Raw genomic sequence first — 1,456 nt, forward strand, 5'->3', positions numbered from 1 at the left:
AACCCAAAAGAAGGGGAGACGCTAGTATTTGAAAATGCAGTTAGCTCAGTATTGGTGAGGGAAGAAGAAAACAATCAAACCCGGTCTACTACGTCAGCAAGATGCTTCAGGGTGCGGAGTCCAGATATTCAGAGATGGAGAAGCAGGCTCTTGCTTTAGTAGTAACGGCTCAAAAACTGCGATCTTACTTCCAGTCGCATAAAGTGGTCGTACTAACAAACCACCCCCTCAAACACGTGATGTCGTGACCCGAAGCCTCAGGAAGATTGATCAAATGGGCGGTCGAATTGGGGCAGTACGAAAGCGTAGGTGCTTGCAGATTTCGTAATGGAGTTGACCAGTGACCAAAAAGAACCTGAAACAGCCGAACAGCCTTACTTGAAATGGATGCTACATGTAGATGGATCCTCCAACGCCAATAATGGAGGAGCAGACATACTAACCCAAGGGCCAAAGGGTGTAGAGATCGAAGTTGCAGCTCGCTTATCTTTCCCAGTGACCAACAACGAAGCGGAGTATGAAGCACTCATACTGGGTTTAGAGCTCGCACATGAAGCCGGCGCCCGAGATCTGGAGGTCTTCACGGATTCTCAATTGATTGCCCTACAGATCGAAGGAACATACGAGACGAGGGAGAGGACGATGACATCGTATAAGAAAATCGTTCAGCGATTAATGGGCAAATTTGAGAAATGTTCTGTTTTGCAGGTGCCTAGGGCTAAAAATGACAAGGCGGACGCCTTATCCAAATTCAGAGCCGCAATGGATGGAATCAGGGATCGTAAGATCACGGCCCTAATACGCGAGCGGTCAGCTCTTTCGAACAGAGCAGAGGTGCAGGTGGTCTCAGAAACTAGGTCATGGAAGGACGATATTGTGAAGTATCTTGAGGACGGTATCCTACCCGACGAGCCCATTGTTGCGAAAAGGGTCAAGTTTCGAGCTACTCGGTGCACCTTACTAGCCGGCCAACTCTATAAACAAACAGTAGATGGGACTCTTTTGAAATGTTTAGACGAGGAAAGAGCCCTTTACGTGATGCGAAAAATCCACGAAGGGAGTTGCGGAAACCACTCAGGCGCGAGATCACTGGCCCAAAAAATCAGGCAACAAGGATACTTCTGGCTCACCTTGATCAAAAATTCTAAGGACCTAGTGAGGAAATGCGAAAGCTGCAAAAATATGCATCCCTGATACACCAGCATGCGACCCCAATGGAGCCGATCAGAATAGCATGCCCGTTCGACCAGTGGGGAATTGACATTGTCGGACCTTTTCCACCCGCCCAAGCTCAGAAGAAATTTATCATTGTGGCGGTCGAATACTTCTCCAAGTGGGTCGAAGCGGAGGCAGTGGCCAAGATATCCGAAAAAGAAGTCATCAACTTCATTTGGAAAAACATCATCTGCAGGTTTAGGATACTTAGAATATTGATATCTGACAGTGACACCCAGTT

The 1,456-nt window shown here is 47.6% G+C and overlaps 1 protein-coding gene across 1 annotated transcript; it reads left to right on the top strand.

The window, feature by feature from the left end:
• Window positions 1-327: 327 nt before the first annotated feature.
• LOC148784488 (uncharacterized) lies at window positions 328-1,194 on the top strand. The gene has a single exon (XM_088876853.1). It carries the CDS (start codon window positions 328-330, stop codon window positions 1,192-1,194), a length of 867 nt encoding a protein of 288 aa, XP_088732979.1.
• Window positions 1,195-1,456: the final 262 nt, after the last annotated feature.

The sequence above is a fragment of the Sesamum indicum genome, linkage group LG13 (assembly GCF_026168435.1).
Source record: "Sesamum indicum cultivar Baizhima isolate 11 linkage group LG13, ASM2616843v1, whole genome shotgun sequence".
Classification (NCBI taxonomy): domain Eukaryota; kingdom Viridiplantae; phylum Streptophyta; class Magnoliopsida; order Lamiales; family Pedaliaceae; genus Sesamum; species Sesamum indicum.

What these genes read in the sequence shown, in the direction of transcription:
- LOC148784488 (XM_088876853.1), top strand. Translation starts at nt 328, where the DNA reads ATGGAGTTGACCAGTGACCAAAAAGAACCTGAAACAGCCGAACAGCCT.